The following is an 18297-nucleotide window of genomic DNA, read 5'->3' as shown; positions in this document are numbered from 1 at the left end:
GCTGTCCTGCTCTCTGCTTCCAGCCGTTGGACCGTCCTCGGTTCCTCGTCTAAGCGGAACCAGGCATGGTTTCTCCTGTCCGCCGGCCTCACCGTGTTGTTGCGTTTGGCAGAAGAGCCCGCCCTTTCTCGCCAAAGCGCCGTAAGGTCAAGTACGCAGAAAAGTCAGCTGCCCAGGGACTTGGTGCCAGAAAACTGCACCGAAAGGTTCTGAATGGCATAGTCTGGCCTTGCCCTTGACCTGGGATGCTCCGACTTTTCCACCCTGTGGCTCCCAAAACCAGAGGTGACAAATAGGGGTGTGTGGCTGGGAGGGAGCTGCTCAGGCAAGCACTCGGTGATCTCATAATGTGAGGCCAGTGGGAGCCTCCTTTGAAGGACCAGGTACCATCTTGCAGGTGCGGGAGAACTTTACTTACATCGTATTCATCATAGATGTGAAATAATAGGTAAAATTTTTCCTGAGAAATAAAGAAACAGAAGCACTGGGGTGGGGAGGTTCATGTCGTTCCCCACCACACACCCGAGTACCCCCAGCCTACGACTCACTCTCCCTGGGTTAAACCCCGGCCCCAGAAGCCGAGAGGAGGAGGCGGCCCCGAGATCCCTTCCCTTCTCCTTCCCTGCTGCGGTCCCTGTCCTTGGATGTCCATGTGGGGTGGTGCTCCTGGCCTCTGGGGTTAGCAGTGGATCCTTTCAGAGATGCTAACAGATGGTGGGTTAAGATTTGACCCCTGCCCCCCGCCCCCTCTGGAGTTTCGTTCAAGTGGAAACTCTGGAGAACAAGCTCTGAGATTCTCAGGAATACCAAAAAAGGTATTTTGCAGCCGAGACCACTAGGTCCAGGTGTGGCCACTCACTTCACTTATCACCAGGTGCCTCCTGCCCTGCCCCCCTGCCCCCCCTGCCACTGGGGTCACTGTGGTCCATGGACGGGGTGTTGGGGGCGTGGGATGGCTGCTCAGCCCTTCTAGCTGAGTCTTTGCTGCTGGCGTCTGTGGGCAGGTTTGCTTGCCTGCCTTATGACACCGCAGTGGCCTCCTGAGGCCAGAGATGTGACTTGGGGTGAAGAACCCCTCCACGCAGGAGGCTGTAGCTCTGTGAAGACCTCCCCTGAGAGTCTGCTTGGCTTGGCACACTCCTCGAAACCAACACAGATGGTAACTTGTGCGCAGACCCTGGGTCGTGAGGCCACAAAGAGGAGTTAGACAAGGACTGGGAACACCCTGTCCTATAGGGAAGTTGAAACAAAAGCAACAAAACCCCAAGCAAATCCCCAAATCCTTACTGTGTGACAGGAGTTTACACGGGGTTTTCCTTTTGGATTCTTAGGCAAACCTTGCACCCTCGAAGGTGCCTGTCCTGGTGTCTTAGAATCTTAGACCAGAATCGGGTTCAGGCCGTGGCAGAGGGGACCAGGCAGCTCTGCCATGATCTGGGTTCATCAGTCACCTCCAAAGAAGGATCTGATGCGGCGGCTTTTGCAAGTGTGTTTGTTTTGGGAAATGACTGAGGGCCAGGGGTGCCGGGAAGGAACCGAACAAGAAGTCGGCTATTGGACAGCTTTTGCGTGGAAATGTATCTACTTCGTCTTTCCTGGTGGCGACTTTGTTACTGAGGATAGTTCCTAGCGCTGAGTGCAGGGGCGGGGATGCTCCCCCAGGCCAGGGAATGCCGGTGGCCTGGGAGGCCTTTGGGATACAGTAGAAGATCTAGACCAGGACGACTAAGAGGAGTGTTTGCAGAGGGCACTGTTCACGCACAGGGGCAGCAGAAGGCCTCTGGGCGCTGGGTTGGTCTGCCGATCTGTAAGGCCGCGAGACATTCCCACTTGTAATCTAGTGGCTACTCGTGTTTTACCCAGAGCCAGTCAGCTCGGCCCACAGGCATTTCTCCTCTACCAGCCAGCTGGTGTGCCCGCAGGGGTGGGGCAGGGAGGCCCAGCAGGGCCCACGGGCAGTGCAAGGTGGCCAGGGGACCAGGCAGGGGCCAGGGGACTGGCCTCTCTGTCCTGCTGTCTCCTTGAGCTCCGGACTCAGCAGGGAGCCTGGCTCCTATAAGGTCACCCCAGATGCTGTTCCCCCCACCCTTTTTTTTCCCCCCTTTTAACCGACAGACACCCTTGAGGTTCTGGTTGATCTTTCAAAGAGAAACAGGAGATTCTTTGAGTAGAAAGAGGAAGCAGTAAGTTTTCGGAATTTTAAGGGGAAAAAAATGCCGAGAATTCCACATCTAGCATCCCAGCAAAACCCGCCGGCAGGCAGAAGAGATGCCCTTCCTGGGTGCCCCCGACCCGCTGCCCGGCTGCCTTCGCGTGGGGCACTTACTTGGCCGAAGGGAGAAACAAAGACCGTCTGCGCGCGTCCCCTGAGCGCCCCCCTCCCGCGTCCGGGTGTGACCCGCGGGCGAGCGCGGCCGGGGGGGCGGGGGGGCACCGGCTCAGGCCCCCCAGGCTGGGCAGCCGGGGCGGCGACGGTCCCCCGGCCGCGCGCCCCCGCCCGGGTCCCCGCCAGGTGCCCTCCGCCGCCCGCTCTCCCAGCCACCCCGGCCCTGCCGCCCCTCTCCGGCCTCCCCGCGCCGCTCCTCCCCCGGCCCCCCCTCCCCGGCCCCTCCCCCCCCCCCCCCCCCCCCCCCCCCCCCCCCCCCCCCGCGCCCCTTCCTCAGCCGAGCCGGCCCGAGCATGCGCCGTGCGCCGCGGGAGGCGGGCGGCGGGCGGCGGGCGGGAGCGGCGCGCACCGCTCGGGTCCCCTTCCTGCGCCGCGCCGCCACTTGCCCGTTGCTAAGCAGTTACCATTGTTTCTGTGGCGATTGCGGAGGCTGTTGCTAATTGGAGAAGCCCCGCCACGCCGCAGCCTCTCCCCTGTTCGGATCCGCTCTCCGCTCCTCGCATTTGGAGAGAAAACTAGGCTGGTCCACCCACGCTCCCTCCCCCAGCCTCCCCGAAATAGCCGTGTGATTTCCGAAGTATGGACTGAATCGCACCCCTCCCCGCCGATTGGACCCCGGTGGCTCGGAACTCACCGTCAGACCGCACCTGCCCCCGTGCCGCCGCGCGCCCGGGGCCGGGGACCATGACTACGGCCAAGGAGCCTAATGCTTCGGGGAAATCCGTGCAGCAGCAGGAGCAGGTAACGCTGCTTTCGGGGGTGCGTGTGCGTGTGCGTGTGCGGGAGCGGGGGATGTGTCTCCCGAGCGGTTTTGCATTGGCCGTGACTGCCCTCCCCTGAGCCCTGAAGCTGGAGGAGAACCCAGGCGCTGGGCGAGCGCTGCTGGGGTCTGCCTGCCTCCCTCCGGACTTCTATTTCTGCAAGACGCCCCGGCCTGCCGGTCACGCAGGGGCGCGGGGGGCAAGCGTGCTGCGAGGGAAACTTGGTGCGAGGGGACCCTTCCACCAAGGCCTCTCTCCTCCGCACAGCTGTTGCGAAGGTTTCCAACTACTTTGTAATTTGGGGGGCTGGGTAGGGAGGGAGGGCTGGAAGAGGTGGGTAGCCCCGCCCCAAATTTCCCTGTACTTGACCCTCCAACAGGACTTTGATCTGGTTCTAACACAAGTCCAGAGAGGACATAGGAGCTGTGTTTAAAGGACTTTTCTTGTGATACCTGTGTCCCTTTTCCTCCTCTGCTCAAGTATTTCTGCAGGGTGGACAGATTGCTGTTCATCCCGGGCCTCTAGAGAAGGACGACTCTCGGTGCCAGGAAAACTGCACAGCTAGGACCCCGTGAGAGCCCCTTGCCCCAGCTGAGAAGTAGCAGGGCTTTCAGGGCTGGCCAAGGATGGCCAGGAGGGCTCCATCTCCGCTCATCAGGCCACTCGGGCCTGCCATCTGCAGAGGCTGGGAGCCTGAGTCTCAGAAATGAAGGGGAGCCAGCAAGCCGGGTTTGAGCACTCCTGTAGATATCCTCATTCCCTTCTCAAAGATTGTGAGGATTCTTATCTTTTAATCACTGCTTGCTTCTCCTAGAGCAGATCATTAAAATAGATTCTGGGAGACAGCAGCAGATTCCCAGAGCAGTTAGTTCAAGCCTGGTAGATCAACAGCAGAAGCTGATTCCCCTGATTTATTTTAGGGGTGCTGTCAGGTCCCGCTTGCTAGGATTGGGGCCAAGATTGGGGCCACTCGAGTTCAGGAAAACCAAGAGCCTCTTTGGGGACAGTGTGTGATAGTCTTGTAGCCAACTCTGCAGAGACAGTATGAAGACAACTTTGGATCTGTATTTAGTGGGAGGTGCATCTTGGGGGTCATTCCCCCAAAGCCTATTTTTTTATTAAACAAAGAGAGCCCACTTTAATAGTATCATCATCATTACCATCATCTGAGGAGCTCATATACAATTTTCATGTCTTCTGGGAAGTAGATTTTATAAATAGCGAAGTCTAGAATCCTTCTTCTCGGAGGGAGAGCTCACTGTTGCGTGAACACCAAGAGGTTCACAACAGGCCCACTAACCCCTCCTCCTTTGAAAAAAATTCTACAGATTATTTGTTCAAGAAAGAAACATGTCCACCCTAAATTAGCGTCCTGCGACTAAGTGGGCTTCCTTTTATTACAGTTCTTCTGCTCCCTGGGTCTCAAGCGAATGTGCCCTGGGCTTGCAGGCTCACGGCAGCAGGGAGGGACTCAGGGAGCATTTCTGACCATGGGACAGTGCTCATAATTATGGAGAAAGCACCTGCTGTTCATAGGTCTGAGCCCAAAGGCGGGCACCGAGAAGCCTGATCTCTATTATGTGGAAGAAGGCCCAGGACTCCTGTGTAACTTTACTCTCGTTTCCCTCTACATGTCAGGAGCGTGGAAATAATTAGGGTGTGGGTTTTAGAGGGCATGTAGGGTCTTGTTTGATTTTGTACCTTCTAGTCTTTGGACACCTCCCATCCTTGCCCCTGGGGCCATTGTGGCTGATGTGGCCGGGCAGAGCGCGGAGGACAGAGGCGGCTGCGGGCGCAGGGAGGAGTCCGGAGGCTGTCTTCCCATTCTCAGGCATCTTCTTGACCCTGAGAAGGACATAGTGGCCCCCCTGTGAAGCAGAACACAGTGAGGGTCAACAGCAGGACCAGGGCAGGAGAAGCAACGGGATGGAGCGCGGAGGTCTCGTGTCTCAATTTAATGCACCTTTAGGGGACTATTGAAGACTATTTCCTTTTCCTTCGCCGCTTATCAATTTTTAAAGACATTTAAGCTCTGCTCCGTGGGCTTAGACGGCAGAGCTCTGAATGAGCCCTCCCATTCTTGATCGCATTTCGTCCTTGTTGCTAGTGATGCTGTGAGCACAGTCCCATCCCCAGCTGGGTGGGGCTTTATAGGAAGGCCAGGGCAGAGGGATATGCTCCAGCATTTTGTTTACGACAGAGAGAGAAGGAGAAAGAGAGGCTGGTTTGTTTGTGGTTTGGTTTGGTTTTTGGATTAGGGATCATTTCATTATACTGATGGAGTTTGCGACGGTGACACCTTATATCTTACATTGAGAGGCGTTAATCTGAGGATTTGGATTTTCTGTGGCTCAATACTTATATCCAACACTCTTGAAAATTTACTTGGTTATTGCAGTAGACTGACAGTTCTTAGCAAACTAACAGAGGCATGGTACAGTTTCTAACCTACCTTGGGAGTCAGAAGCTGGGTAGCAGCTGGAAATAACGTTTGTATGCTGAGGATTACTGCAAATTAACAAAAAACAAATCTAGGAAAACTATAAAATCCAATGATTTTACCTATTAGTCAGAGATTGCTGATTTTTCCCCATTTTTTTGGTTAAAATATGTACTAAAAATAGGAGAATATATGGATTTTTTAAGATGCTGTATAAACACATTGGACTAAAATGGAGAATGAACTTTTGGAAGACCATTTCCCTTTCCCTTCAGATATGCCAAAACTTATTTTTAAATGAAGTATGAACAGTCCAGGGATGTTTGGAAACAAAATATCCTTTAAGCTGAATGAAGTGAACTCATCCTTTGGCTCTGAGGCCAATGGGATGGTAGAGGCTCCCCACTAAACAGCAGGTCCACGCTGGCCAAGCCCTTCGTCTCACCAGCGTGTCCAGAGTGAAGCTTAGCAGGGGAAGTAGAAAAAGCTGAAGCTGATTTGGTTAAAATTTATTTTATTTTCTCAAATGAACTAAATCCTTCCTTAGAGAACCAAATTAAGGATTTTTTTTCCCCTAAGTAAAAGCACAAATTTATTTTAAAATCTACCATCCTTATTTCAAATGACTTAAAATTGAAAAGCAGTGATCAGTAATACTGCTGCGAGTAAGACAAGACAGAAGGACTAATCCTCCATGCTTCCAGTGAGCCAGGATACATTTTTGCTCAAATACTGTGCAAAATGAGTCTTCAGTGGTAGATTCTAGATCTGTAACGTGTGTGGATATGTATGCACGAGCATGTGCACGTGTACACACAAGCTGGCCTCTTGCATCACAAAGTCAGACTTGGAAAAGACCTCACAAGTGCACCCCAAGACCAGGTCCACCTGTTAGGCTTAGGAATCTCACAGATCACTGAGAACCTGACTTTCCTTCAAAGATCTCCAGAACATCTCCTTTTGTATAGAGATATTCTGTGTTACCTTGGGGAGTTTCTGGACCCTTCCCTGGAAGTTGGTTTTCTGATAGCGCTTTGTGTGTGAGAGCTATTTGTTGTTGTTTTTCACTCTTCTCCGAGCTGCACAAACCCATATATGTAGAGTGCTGATGTGTCTATTCTCCTATTAAATCAGGAACCCCAGGATCCAGTGTTGATTGAGAGGCCAATTATTTATCTGGATCTTTGTGATTATAATGCCATTGCAAAGAGTTTTCTAAAGTGAATGAAATTCTTATAAACAGCATATTTTGTAAAGCGGACATGAAAATGCATGGAGCTTGGAATTCTGAGAGAGGACAGACCTTCCCAGGAACAGACAGGTGATGATGGCCCAGGAGTGGGACTTCTGATATCTTTTGCCCAATGCTCTTGGCATTAGATACTGTTGCTTCTCTCATAGTAAAATTAGATACTGAAACAGAGGAGCTGGCTTTGACCATCAGGAGAGTTAAATTTTTTATGAAAGTACATTACAGGGAAAGTCAAATGGTGAAGGTAAATGTGGTATTAAAAAAAATGGTAGTAGCCAAAGCCAAATAATAGTAGCCAAAGGAAACCAAGAAAAACAAGATTCAGTATTAAGAAGTGCAAACAGGACTTCTTTCTGAGGTGGTCCTTCCTCAACTCAAAAAAGTGACAATGGATGCAGTGTTCAAACCAGTGTACATTAAATTCAGTTCTGCTCATTGTCTAAGTTACTTAAGCCTCTCTGGATAAAAATGAGCCCTGAAGGAACAGGATAAGAGTCAGAACAATAGGTGTTTAAGATTGTGTAGAAGTACATCAAGGACTCTGAAGAAAGAGAAACATTCTGGCTGCCAAATCGGTCCATGTATGAAAGGAAGAACTCGGAAGTCGGGCACCCTAGGGAGAGCATGAGCAGAACAAGGTGTGCATGCCTGGAATCTCCAGGTGGGTTCTGGTGAGGAGAGGAAGTGGCCAGGGAGAGGATGGGGGTGCAGGGGTGGGGAGCAGCCGCTCTTTGCGCAGAAGGAAGAGGGTGGCTGGTGTGGTGCTCTTAGAGGAGGAACACTTAGTCTCATCACCAGAGAGAACAACATGGACTGAAGCAAGCAGCTGGCTTGGAGCCATAATCTACTGTGCTCTGGTGTCTACAAGTAGTTCCCACCTTCCGGTTGCAAGTTATGTGCTCGACTAAAAGAAGTCAATAAACAAGTGTCACTCGGGAGGCTAAGTGAAAACCCAAACAATCCCAGGTTGGCTGTATGCAACACCCAAACTCAAAACAAATGGAAAGCAGCTGGCTTTCCTTTCTGAAAAATGCTTTCTCTGATATAAAACACATTTTATTATGGTTTCCTGATGTTACACTGGACGTAATCCTGCCCCCTCACTTTTAGTACTGGAGCTACCCTGGAAAGCTTGCCCAAGACCTTCAAATGCTCCACAAAGAAAACCTGGGAGACTTTGAAGGATGGAGGATGCTTTTCATTAACTTTCACCAGCACGGCTGTGGACCATGCAAAAATGCTCTTCATGTACAGTGACAAACAGCCACCATGTTTCTGCCTCATCAGGAATTACAGCATTATTATCCTTTATGGAAATGAGTCACGTCTGGGTTTGGCATTAATTGACTGGATTTTGCAGTGGACATCGTTCACCCACTTACATGGGAAAGGGCTGAATGAGTCTGCTCATCTAGAATTCTGAAAGTTGAGGAAAAGATTCTAGTTCGGGGAGGAAGCAGGGCCCTGTTAGTGTGTAGAGATCGATGGTTGTGTGAATCCCTTGCTTTAAAAAGATACGGCACGGCGGTTGTGTACTCTCGGTTTGGAAAACCGAAACGAGCTAAAATGTTATTTCAGGTTCCAGGTCCGGTTACCTGGGGGCCTCAAAGCGTAGGAGTGGGAACCACATCACCGGGGTGGAGTAATGTAATTCTGCAAGAGGCTGACATTCTCGTGCCATAAAGTGATCTGATACGGAAAGTTGGTTCTCTGCCCTCTTTCTCCCTCCAGCTGTCGTTCACTTTTTAGGACTCCTCACGCCTTATCCGGGTGTGCCTCCGATCGCCACAAGTCCCTGTAACCGTCCATTACGTAATCAGAATTGAGTCTGCCCCAACCTTCACGTGTGCTCCTCTGCCTTGACCCTGCTAAATGCCAGAGACCAGCCAAGCCCTACAATACGTTTAAGGTCATCTCTGTAACGCACTGCCCACCTTGAGATCAACTGAAACTCGACCCATAGCTGTTGGTGATGAAACCCAGCAGAGCTGTCCATGGTTGGGATCTCGGGTTCAGAGTTCTAGCACAGCCAAAAGAAGAAAAAAATAAGGTATTTATTCACAGTCCTTAGTGACCAATTAAGTAGAGGTCATTGTGAAGATGGTCTCTGCGCCCCAGAAGTCCCCGATAGCTTATGCCGGTCCAGTGAGTACCTCTTATTTCTGCATTCATGGTAGACCTGGACTTGTATCACTCAACTCCCAAATAACAGATACTGTTACTGCTTTTGGCTTCCAGTTCCGGGAGGATTTTGCAGTAATGGAGTAGAAATTTGCAGCAATCCCTTCTCAGGAAAAATGGCCGTGAACACAGATATTAAGTCAGTGCTGCGGGCCAACCTTGATAGGGAGTCCACTGATTTTTAACAGTGGTGGCTTGGATGGCGCAGGATCTGGGAGGCAGCCCCCCACCGGCGGCGTTACAAAACATGTTAGTGATATACTCAAGTCTTGATACTAGAATTTTCCATGACAGTTTATATATTATCCCCTTACTCGTTTCTGATCAATGTTTTAAGAGATATAACTTCCTCTGCCAGAACTCAGGAAAAACTGCTTTCCTCCATCTGAAAGTGCATGAGAACAGAGGCTTCTAAAATACGTCCGTGGGCGCGCCTGTGAGTGTGGAGTGGGAGAAGCACCAAAAGACACCAGCATAATCTGCTGAATAAAATGGGGAAACTGGTGTCGGGGGTAGAGCTCTTTCAAAACATTTTAAAACTCAAAGTCTGTGTTCTGACTGGCTCCGAGAATTCCTCTTGAATATCATGGGAATTTATGCTCTGGGAAGGGTAGATCCAACCTTTTAAATAGGTTACCCACGGCAAGAGGGACATCACCACCAAGAACTTGAAACGGAGTCCCTTGATTCTCTCTTGAGAAATTAACATGCAGCGGAGCTCCCCTTGAGTGGTGACGTGTGTCTTTAAAATTAAGGGAAGAATTTGCTTCTCTATTTTGAAGAGGCGAGTTTTAGTCTCCGTGTTAGAATATTTGGGATCGACACAGAGTTTACTCAGGGAATTTGAGAATTGCGACCCTCCCTACCTCTCCTAAACCTGGTCTCTAAATGGGAGAGGGGAGGAGATACATTTTTAAATGTTAATAGCCTGCCTGGTACCCCATCCACTTATTAGACAGATGTTGGATCAGAGGAAGGTTTTTATTTTGACGCATATGAGACCCAGAAGAGGAGAAAGGCCAAGTGGGAGAGAAGGGGGCTGGCCGGGGTGGCCCAGGGTTGGAAGAACAGAGCGATTCTGTGGCATTGCGCCGGGGGGGGGGGGGGGGCTCATCTGTCTGCTGCAGGCGGTAGAGGACTGCAGGGCGCATGGAGATGGTTCTGGAAAGCCGGAGATGCTTCCTTGTGAGGGTTTCAGAACATGGTTGCCTGGAAAGTACCACAGTGGAAAGCAGCAGAGGGTTAGTGGGATTCTGGAAGAAAGAAAAGAAATCTGAACTTAGGACACATTTCTGCTTAAAAGAACAGGATTTGGGGGGAATAAAAGAAACTAGAAGAATGGCTTGGACATAAACACGACAGTTTTGTGAGGGCGATTACCTCATCTTGGCATGTCCTGTGGACTAGAAACGGTCCTGGAAGCTTCTGGTTTTCAAAGAGCTTAAAAGGGCTTGTGATGCCCCAGATCAAAGTCAAGTTTACTTAGAACCCCAGGTACTTTATAGCACGAAAGTGCGCGCACATACACCTGTTACACCTGTTACATAGGTATGCAGCATTTCTCCAATTTCTAAGGAGACTCGAGACAATTAGAACATCTGGCACTGATTTTTGAAAAGCAAAATAAGCACTCCATCCCCTCAATTCCACATTATAAGGCACACAGGTAGAGAATGAGACTAATCAGAGAACGTTGGTAGGCAAAACTGATCTGTTGTTAAAAATCATAAAGCCTTAATACGTCAAACTCTCCTCCTGCATTTTTTGGACTTTTTCTGCTCCTTACAAGGATGGGGCAGGCACTTTCCTTCTTGCTGCCAAGAGCCCTCTTTTCTGGAAAGTAGGAAACACCAGCTCTGAACCCGCCTCTTCCCCTGCTAGCTGAGGGAGGCAGATCCGGGCTGAGGCCCCATCTGGGGACAAGGCCCATCACACCGGTGCTTGGGAAAAAAACCTTTCAGCACAGAGCCCTGCTCTTAGCATGGAGATTTCAAGCCACTGTTTAGTAAGTACTTAACAATGTGTTGACGTAACAATGATATTTGAATGGGCCTTATTTTCAGCATTTGGTGAGGGCTTATTGGTTCTAAGGTGTGTCCATTCCAAGATGGGTTAGTCTATAAGAGCAAAGAACATTCAACATTGAAAGCATTTTATAGGCCATCCTGCCCAGTGATTTTTGGACTTTTGCTTTAGTAACAGAACCCTCTTCCCCAAAGGAAATTAGCCAAGTTCAACAAAATGAAAGCGCTTCCCTAATGGTGTCCAGGCAGGCCAGCAGAGCACCCCCCTCCAGCAGAGCACCGCTTATGATCCAGATATCTAATTCAGCACTCTGATTTTACATCGGAAGAAATAAGGCTCAGAGAGGTTGAGTAAATTAACCAAATCACACAGCTGGTAAGTTGCAGAAACAGAACACAACCACTGCCTCTGCCCTCCTATTTTTTTTTTTTTTTCCTCTAAATCAAGGAACCCCAGGTGAGACATGGTCAAAATGATACATAAAGAAGATCAACACAAAAACCGATGCTAACAGAAAACTGCAAAGGTAATAAAGTGAGCAAATTAAATGCAAATTAAGAAATCCTTGAGTGGAGATCAGTGGAGGAAAGGTGTACACTCAAGGCCGTTCTCTAGCTGTGTGCCTTATGGGTAGGTATAGCTATTTCTTCTTTATATTGCACCATCCCTGAAGGCATTAAGGCTTTTGAGGCAATTTTTCATATTTAATTAGTTATTTAATGAGTTCCTTTGGAAACGAGGGGAAAAATGAGGATATAACAAATGTCTTTCTCCTGATTTTAAGAAGTAAGCAGCGATTAATGAGTTCTGTATGCTTTGGAAGAACGCAGTAGGTAATTTTCAGTCTCATCTCACACTTGAAGAACTTCAAAGGTAGTGGTTGTGCAACAGGTGTGGAAAGGCAGCAGTGGGAGAGAGAGGAGACCCAACGTATCGCCTGTACGGACCGGGATTCGGCCCCGCAGGGGTTCCGATGTTGGAACATCTGGAAATTGTCTGAGCTCATAAGCTCAAACTGAATCTAAAGTACGTTGATCATTACCCGTAGATTATAGATCCCTTTGGAGGATCTGATGAAAGCCAAGAACCTGCTCGCCAAATCCCATAACCTCTTGATTATGTAAGGCTCACAGACCACGTCTTACGTCTGCACATCCCTCCGTGCTACCTTCCGTTGAGCTAGCACGGCCTTAAGACACAGCAGTAGAAATGTGCTCACGGCTCAAACCTCATACAGATATGAACCAAGTAGCTGTCTCCTCAGGGTGCTCTACTAGTTACTGTGGAGGCATAGCACCCAGGAAAGAGTGGGGATGAGGTTGGGGGTGAGTGGTCAGGAAGAAACAGGTACGCTGTCCCAACAACGGTGTCGGAGGGAGCTGTGAGCCATGTTGGGTGGTCAGAGTTTAAAGAATCCTGCTACATGGCTGGGGAAGTAAAATGTGTCTTTAATGTTTAAGGAAACTGTTAAATATTATTAGAAGAAATGGTAGTTTTATTTTTTTTATTTCCTGGATTACTCTAAAAGGCAAAAGACCGGGGATGTGTGAATTTCAGCCCCTAGACAGCAGCTTTTGGTGATGTCACTACACCTTCTTCAAGCCATTGTCAAGGACCGTCAGCCCAGGCTGTGTCCCTGAAAGGGCAGGGCTGGCTAAGAGCCCTTCTATTGGAAGGGGTCAAGGCTTGAATACCTTCCCTGTCACACAACTCTGTCCTGCGTGGGTCGTGCCAATGCCAAGTGCCGTGCCAGCGCCACCCATCTGGTTGCACGATGGGTCTGGGAACCGGTGAGTCGCGACCTCCCCGTTGACCTCTCCCAGTGACCAACCCACAAAGTTTAAGAGTCTGTGGTTTCGTTCAGTCACCCAATGAACCAGGATTTTGGAGCCCTCGAGGAAAATAGGATCCAACTCCTTGAGTGGCCCACGCACCTTGCCTTCGCTGACGACAGCATTGCCTGGGACGTCATCGCCCATTTCCTTCCCCCAAATCCTGCCCACACCTGCTTTACCTGAAGCTCTTTCTCCACCACAGAAGCCTCAGCCACGTGCCACAGTCCATGTGTCCACATTCAGCCCTGCGGGGACCCCCATCCATGAAGTCAGCACATATCCTCTCGTTCACCAGGCCCGTGGGTAAACAAGAAACGCACTGATAAAAAGAGGAGACCTGTCAGGAAGCCGGGCATGCTGCCTCCCCGACGCCCTCTCCCCGTGGCCGAAGCAGAAGCAGCGTGTCCTCCTCCGCGGAAGACATCTGCCTAAATGAGAAGACAGTACGTGGTGCCACCTTCTCCCAGATGTGGAGAAAGTTAGGGTGGACCCTTTCAAACTCGGGCGAGACAGGCTTTGGGGGAAGCAGGGACCAAGTGCATCAAGAGAAACAGAATGGAAAGGTCTGGAACATTGGCTCTGTTTGGCCTCTGCTGAGTCTGCATTGGCCACATTTGTTGAACTTCCTTATGCGGCAGTATAGGTTCAAGGGTGACTTCTGAGGTGACAGGAGAAAGGAGTCGTGATACAGTGACTTACAGGGCCCGGGCCCCCCGGGGGCTGTGGTGTGGGAGGAGGGGGACTAGCTCTGGGTTTCGGTGGTCAGCCCGGGCACTGACCAGTTAGGCAGCATCAAGCTGTCGGGGTAAGCTCGGCTCCGTAACGAGCAAGAGCTGCCTCATGGCCCCAGATGTCATCCATGGATCATTCTGGTTTCATCCCCGGGGCAGAGGGGCAGGCCTGAGGACCTGCTCTGAGCCCGGTCAGCATCCTCACCGTCTCTCTGGACCCCCCAGTCTGGCTGCAGGAGAGACGTTGCCGAAGCGCCGGCAAGGTTTACTTCACGGAGGGTGTGCTTGCTGCGTTGACTGAAGAGGTTTGCTTTTCCTTAACCACTGCCGTGCTTGAAATTGCATAGATAATAAGGCCCACTTGAAGCCGTGAGTCTACAGCTCTTGACTCTATTAAGTTCACTTAAGTGTGTGGCTGGAAAGTTACGCTAAGGTGCTTGAGGCCTGGTTGTGGTTGATGAGTTGTCAGAAGTTTCATATTTGTGACTTGGATGGTTATCTAACTTAGTTCGGTGGTGACCTTGACATGAACCCGCAATCATTGAGCGCCTAATGTGTACGACTTATCATGGGAAGCAGACTCCCTGTTTTAAGTTTATTAAGATCTTAACTGCAGGGCTGAGGTTGAAGATTACCAAGTTTGGTTTCTGAAGGATTTGATCCTGGTGATGAATGGATGTATTAATAGAATTTTTTATTGGTTTATTTCCGTGCTGTACTGTGTCTTTTGAAAATTTCATGTTTATGTAATTGTGTTTTCATGGCTCAGATGAGGAAATTATACTTAAAGTAACAGGCACTGATGGAATCCATGAAAAATGCTGAAGAAAATATAGATCCTTGTGCCCTGAGAGGGTGCCTATGCCTTTTGTGATACTCATGGTGGCTTATAGGAGATGCTCTCATGCCTGAGTACCCAGGAAAAGAAGTACTGAGCTCATGTGGTTTTTACTCAGATCTTAATTCCATGGAAAAAACTCAAAATATCTTTTAATTCTGCAGCAGCATCTGAACTCTACATTTAGGAATGTACAGAGAATTTAGAAAACGTCCGATTTTCAATTTTCAAACAGTAAAATGTTATGACCTTTCCCTGCGGGAGAATCGTCATGTCTAGACTTGCATCCCTTTTCCATTAGCGTTGAAATTATTTACCGAGATTGTGTATGCCACAGGTTTTTAGAAATGTGTGGGAGTTTTTCCCGCTACAGGACTCATTATCTGTCCGTCTTGGGCTCACTCTTCCCATGCTTAGGAATGTCAATGATTTTTTCTACGGTACCCAGCAAACAGGTATAATGACCTCCATGAGAGCCATCTTGTGGGAAACACTGACAGTCAAGCCACAGGCCGTCACACCCCTGTCACCCACACTCTCCTGTACTCTCCAGCTCTCTTCCACCCCACCCCACACACAAACTACCAGACCAAAAGGCTAGACAGAGTTCTTTAACAGCGATTTGTACACTGGTTGAACTTTGTGGGAAGATTAACCCCTTGACGGTGTTTTGTTGAGCAGACCAAAGATTCCCCTACTGCAGCAGATGTGGAAATCACTGATAGACACAGGTTACGCCAGCCGGATGGGGATGGAGAGATGCATCCCTGCCCCTTTGTTCATGAGGATGTGTGATTTTCTTTCTTCCTGGGCTCAGTGGGTGGAGCGTAGTAACGATCCGATATTGTTGGTCCCCAGCCGTGTGCATGAGCCTATATATATGAGAAAAAAGAAACAGCTTGGGTTTCGTTGACCATTTCAGAGACCCATCGTCTCTTGGGCTCTTTGTTGGCTGTTGAGTCAGTGACGTGGAAGGTGCGTGCGTACACGTACACACATCTACCCTTCCCACCGCCCTGTCCTCCCCGCCCCTCTGGATCAGGTGGACGTTCCTTTGGTCTGTGCACTGCTCTCCATCTGGCGCCCCAGGCCAGCAGCTAGGGAAGGAGCCTGTTGTGTCAGGGGAAAGCAATAAGGCGTAAACACCGAGGACTGACTGAATGAGTCTCTCTTGAGCACTTGTCATCATGAATTTCCTCAGCACTCTTCCTGATGCTTTTAAAAGCAGAAATTACACTTGATGATTATCTGTGTCATGTAAAAATACAGAGAATGTTTTGATGTAAGGATGGAAATAAAACAACTATTTTTTGTTTTTGTTTTGTTTCGTCCTCAAATCAGTTTTTCTCTAATGCAGGTGAAATTTTTGCTTCCAAAGACAAAGATAAAACTCCTAATATTTCTTTTTTTTATTATTAAATTGATTTATTTATTTTCAGAAAAACAGTATTCATTATTTTTTCACCACACCCAGTGCTCCATGCAATCCGTGCCCTCTCTAATACCCACCACCTGGTACCCCAACCTCCCACCCCCCGCCACTTCAAACCCCTCAGATTGTTTTTCAGAGTCCATAGTCTCTCATGGTTCACCTCCCCTTCCAATTTACCCCAACCCCCTTCTCTCTAACTCCCCATGTCCTCCATGCTATTTGTTATGCTCCACACATAAGTGAAACCATATGATAATTGACTCTCTCTGCTTGACTGATTTCACTCAGCAGAATCTCCTCCAGTTCCGTCCATGTTGATGCAGAAGTTGGGTATTCGTCCTTTCTGATGGAGGCATCATACTCCATAGTGTGTATGGACCACATCTTCCTTATCCATTCGTCCGTTGAAGGGCATCTTGGTTCTTTCTATAGTTTGGCGACCATGGCCATTGCTGCTATAAACATTGGGGTACAGATGGCCCTTCTTTTCACGACATCTGTATCTTTGGGGTAAATACCCAGGAAAACCCTAATATTTCTGTGTATAATTTTAGCATCTAGAAGAGGGTGAAAATACTATTTTATATTTCTGTAACACTTAGCAGTGTTGCTAATAAAATTTTTAAAATTTATTTTTATTTTTTCAACGTAACAGTATTCATTGTTTTTTGCACCACACCCAGTGCTCCATGCAATCCGTGCCCTCTCTAATACCCACCACCTGGTTCCCCGACCTCCCACCCCCTGCCCCTTCAAACCCCTCAGATTGTTTTCAGAGTCCATAGTCTCTCATGGTTCACCTCCCCTTCCAATTTACCCCAACCCCCTTCTCTCTAACTCTCCATGTCCTCCATGCTATTTGTTATGCTCCACACATAAGTGAAACCATATGATAATTGACTCTCTCTGCTTGACTTATTTCACTCAGCATCATCTCCTCCAGTCCCGTCCATGTTGCTACAAAGGTTGGGTGTTCATCCTAATAAAAATTTAATAACAAATAACATGGAGGACAAAGGGAGATGGAGAGGAGAGGGGAGTTGGGGGAAATTGGAAGGGGAGGTGAACCATGAGAGACTATGGACTCTGAAAAACAATCTGAAGGTCCTGAAGGGGCGGGGGGTGGGAGGTTGGGGGAACCAGGTGGTGGGTACTAGGGAGGGCACGGATTGCATGGAGCACTGGGTGTGGTGCAAAAACAATGAATACTGTTATGCTGAAAAGAAATAAAAAATTTAAAAAAATACGTTTTGAACATACATAACATATAAAAAAATTTAACACAAGCTACATGTTTTATTTCAATTTTTTCAGTAGCTACATTAAAATGGAAAAGGAATGTATGGAATTAACCTGATAATGTATTTTATTTAACCCAGTCTACCGAAAATCTTATCATTTCAACATGAAACCAACATAAAAGTGTATTTAGGTGATGTTGTGCATTCTTCTTGTCCATACCATGTCTTTGCAATTGGGTGTGTATCTTACGCCCAGGAGCACCTCTCAGTTCATACTCACTCCCTTTTTAGTACTGCATCTGTGTAGATGCTTCACATCTGGCATTTTGGGTAGCAGTTCTGTGATATGCTTGGTTTTCACACAAATTGCCTTATGTCCTCTAATATATTCAGGTTTTTTTTTTTGTTGTTTTTTTTTTTTTTAAATATCAGTTCTACAGTGAAAGGAAGGACTCATCTTCTGGTGAAAGGAATTGTGTCTAGGTCCATGTTTTGAATAGAAACATTTACTGCTCGTGCATCTATTTGAATTCACATTGGCAAATGCAGTTATTTCCTAAAGTTTCAGAAAAGGTGGTATTCTTTTGCACAAATACTAAGAACTGAGAAAAAGGTGGTATTCATTCAAAATAAATATTTATCGAGCACTTACTGGGCTGGGCGTTAAGCATACTTCCTAGCTCAAGGATCCAGAGGGAATATAAAAATACTAAATTCAGCAAATTTTGATTATGTGCTAGGCATTGTTTTCTGCATTGATTGATAGAATTTACACTGGTAGCCTGGATTAGCTTTTACCAAAGGAAATATACTGCAATCTGGCAAAGCCCATTTTCCTTATGTCTCTTTCTACTCTCCTTCAGCTGAATACTAGCTGTTACATGGGTAGAAGCCTTGAAAAGTGTTCTCCCTTCCCCTGCAGCCATTGCCTGTGGACTTTGGTTTGAATGATACTGGGGTCGGTGGTACGGAATTGTGGAGGGCTGAGAGATCCAGTCTCGGGGAGAGCTACAGCTTCTTCCGTAGGCCCTCTTTTCCTTCCTACAGAGAAGCCAGCTGCCAGCAGCTTCCACATCCATACCCCCTAGCTCAGTCCCCACCATCTCCAGCCAGGAAAAGCCCATAGAAGGACTGTGCCTGGCCCACCTGAATCCCAAGTCCATCTGTAGACCAGT

General features: G+C 48.6%; 1 protein-coding gene across 4 annotated transcripts in view; it reads left to right on the top strand.

Moving 5' to 3' along the window:
- Positions 1 to 18297, top strand: part of DPP6 (dipeptidyl peptidase like 6) — an 857378-nt gene that overhangs the window by 417628 nt on the left and 421453 nt on the right. Inside the window, exon 1 of one of the 4 annotated variants that reach the window (XM_059396040.1) lies at positions 2706 to 3127. The exons of the other annotated variants lie outside the window; for them this stretch is intronic. Within the exon in view, the coding sequence (XP_059252023.1) occupies positions 3071 to 3127 (57 nt within the window). The 5' untranslated portion in view covers positions 2706 to 3070. Of the gene's footprint in view, positions 1 to 2705; positions 3128 to 18297 lie in introns of those variants that run through there. 4 annotated transcript variants of the gene reach the window in all.

The sequence above is a fragment of the Mustela nigripes genome, chromosome 4, assembly GCF_022355385.1.
Source record: "Mustela nigripes isolate SB6536 chromosome 4, MUSNIG.SB6536, whole genome shotgun sequence".
NCBI classification, from domain to species: Eukaryota; Metazoa; Chordata; class Mammalia; order Carnivora; family Mustelidae; genus Mustela; species Mustela nigripes.
The sequence above is the reverse complement of the archived record's forward strand: the minus strand, read 5'-3'. Positions and strand labels throughout refer to the sequence as shown.